At 39.5% G+C, this 3,270-nt stretch overlaps 1 protein-coding gene across 1 annotated transcript; it reads right to left on the reverse strand.

The window, feature by feature from the left end:
• Positions 1–1,070: 1,070 nt before the first annotated feature.
• Positions 1,071–2,918, reverse strand: LOC134718161 (cell death abnormality protein 1-like). The gene has a single exon (XM_063580651.1). It carries the CDS (start codon positions 2,916–2,918, stop codon positions 1,071–1,073), a length of 1,848 nt encoding a protein of 615 aa, XP_063436721.1.
• Positions 2,919–3,270: the final 352 nt, after the last annotated feature.

The raw sequence follows: 3,270 nt of genomic DNA on the forward strand, positions 1-3,270 counted from the left end.
TAATGCCTAACCTTGATAATCACTTCCAGCACAAACGTAAAAACAAATTCCGGTCATCAATCACAAACACTACCAGATTATGATACTGGGCAGGCGTACTTACATTTGTGTCCAAACCAACCAGGCAAGCACCCGGATTTACAGAACCCTGTGTTCTGATCACAAATAGTGTTTACACAATTTGAACTACAGTGTTCAGTGCATGAAAATCCATGAAGGCCATTTTCACATTCGTATGAACAATTGTTTGCAGAATTAATACACTTTTTATTTTTACACCCGGGATAGCAGCTTTGAGTACAGGAATTTCCAAAGTATCCATCATCGCATCCAAACAAACAATTTCCATTTCCAGGGTAGCAATTTCCTCTAGACGTTCCAGCACAATTTGTACAACTATTTTCACAGTATTCGCCATATCTATTAACAACACATTGCTGTGAACATTTACCTGAATCTATATCGCATTCGTTGTTGAAACAAGTTTGTGAACATTTATTTGTGCATGATTGACCATACCACCCATTTGCACAGCCGCCATTACAGATTCCAGTTAATTTATTACAAACTACATTTCCAACTGTTGTGGACTTCGAGCAATGACTACTACACGGACTTTGACAAATTTGCCCATAATACCCAGGTTGACATGTAGAACAAGTTCCAAATAATCTTTCACAATCTATGCAAGTGTTTACACACGGTGTTTTGCATTGAGTTCCATAAAAACCGGACGTGCAGTTATATGTGCATTCACCACTATTTCTATCACACAAATTGCCATGACAATTTTCACTACATCGTAAATTACACGTAGCACCATACCACCCCGTTACACAGTTACCTGAACAGCGTCCAGTGAGACGATCGCAGACGGAATTAATGCAATGAATTTCATTGTTACATGGTATGTCACAGTATGTCCCATACCATCCATCTTTACAATTGTTAAGGCAATGTCCGTCTATACCGTTACAAAGTATCTGTCCAGAGGAAGACAGTCCACAGTTTGTATTACAATTGCTTTGGCAATTCAGTCCACATTTACCAGGAGCACAGCCTCCACAAGTTCAAGTTGTTTGGTTGCATAAGGTACAGGAAGAACAGGAATTAACACAAAGCTGTCCAAATTTTCCAGGTGCACATCCATCAGAACATAATCCGGTTGTCTGATTGCATCGAGATAACTTGCAGTTATTACTGCAAATGTTTGAACAAGTATCCCCATAATAACCCTCTTTACAACTACTGCATTTCCCCGTTTGCTTATCACAAGAACTACTTAAGCAACCCATGCTACAAGTCGTATTACAATTGTTTCCATAGAAACCATCTATACACTTACCTATACATATAGCAGTCGTTTGATCACATCCTGAATTATCACATCCGGTACAAATTGTCTCACACGAATCACCAAAGTAACCAGCTTTGCATCCTCCAATACATCTACCGGATAATCGATCACATGTTGTACCTTTACAGTTACTGCTGCACGATAGCTCGCATCTAGTACCGAATTTCATGTTTGGACAATTTCCACTGCACGTTCCATCGTCCTTATTACACTGATTTGTTAAACATGACGACGGACATGACCTACTGCAATGACTACCATGATATCCGGCAACACATTCTAACGTACATGCCCCGCTGACTTTCAGGCAGGTTCTGGGTGAGCAGTTCGCTGAACAATCTAAATCACAGTAATCTCCATATTTGCCAGAGAGGCAATTTCCCGAACATGCGCCAGTAGTTGGGTTACAAGTATTACTGTCACAGTTCGACCCACAAGGGAGTTGACAAAATTCCCCATAGAACCCTTGTTTGCACCCAGATGTGCACTTGCTATCTACTTGACTACATTTTTTATTTAAGCAGTTGGAGTTACAGGGTTGTAAGCAATCGTTACCATGGTATCCATCTACACAACCGGTGTCACACAAGCCAGTATTACGATTACATGTAGTTAGGCAATTAAGACATTGTAAGTCACACTGCTGGCCGTAACGTTTGCTTTTACAGCCACTACTACATATGCCATTGCTATCACACTCACCTTGGTTACAGTTAGCGGTACAATTACCTTTACATGTGTTACCATACCAACCCGTTTTACATCCATCCGTACATGTTCCTGATGTTTTATCGCAAGAATTTAAAGTTGCACAATTATCGCTACATCTAATACATTGACCGGAGTCTAGATACCAACCAGTTTGACAGCACTCACAAACGCTCGGTTGATTTGCAACACAAGTTTCGCAATTTGGCAATGAGCAGGTAAAAGTATCGCAACGCAATCCACTCCATCCAGCAGAACAACCAAACCGACAATTTCCAGTGTTAGGAAAGCACTTTGCTATGTTGGTGTTATTTGTTTTACAACCTCTACTACATGGTTTGCAGTAACCATTGACTCCATCATAATAATATTTCGGTTGGCATTCGGTACAGACTGTTATACCAACTGATATCAATGGTTGACATTTCGTACATAAAGTATTATTTGTCACTACCGAACAAGTTTTGTCACAACTCGGACCATAAAATCCATCTATACACCCATTTAAACATTTCCGATTGCTTTGATCGCATGTTTGTAGTCCACCATTACAATTCACGCAATAAGATGGAAAACAACTAGCTGTTTGCTGATCACATCCATATAGGCAAGAAGTTGAACACGTTGAACTACAGTCACTTCCGTAATATCCCTTTGTACAACCTGACGTACATTGACTAGAGATTCTGTCACATTCAAAGTTAATGCATCTTATCGAACAAGACTTGTCACAATAGTTTCCCCATAGTGTTTTAGGACAACTAGTACAATATCCTAGCTGTCTGTCACATCCACATGCTAATCCAGACAGGACACATTGGTCACTGAGTGAACAGTTCTGGTTACATTCCATGTTACAGACGTCACCGAAATAACTCTTTGCGCATCCATAACATTTGCCATGCAATTGTTCACATCCACATTGACCTCCATTACTGGAGCATTCGTTTCCATAATAACACGTGGTAAAACAGTTGTACTGACAACTTCCGCCCCATACACCAGGTACACAGGTAGCTGCAATCATATATAAATAAGCCTTGTTGATAACAAACCTTGGTGAAAGATGGATACAGAGCAAACAAAACCATTATAACTCATAGACGGTTATAGTTATATGTATTAACCGTTTAACCTCCATTTCAAAGATTACAAGTTTCTAATATTAAAGAAAATGTATTGGTATCTCTAAATATAATCTTTTC

The sequence above is a fragment of the Mytilus trossulus genome, chromosome 5 (assembly GCF_036588685.1).
Source record: "Mytilus trossulus isolate FHL-02 chromosome 5, PNRI_Mtr1.1.1.hap1, whole genome shotgun sequence".
NCBI classification, from domain to species: domain Eukaryota; kingdom Metazoa; phylum Mollusca; class Bivalvia; order Mytilida; family Mytilidae; genus Mytilus; species Mytilus trossulus.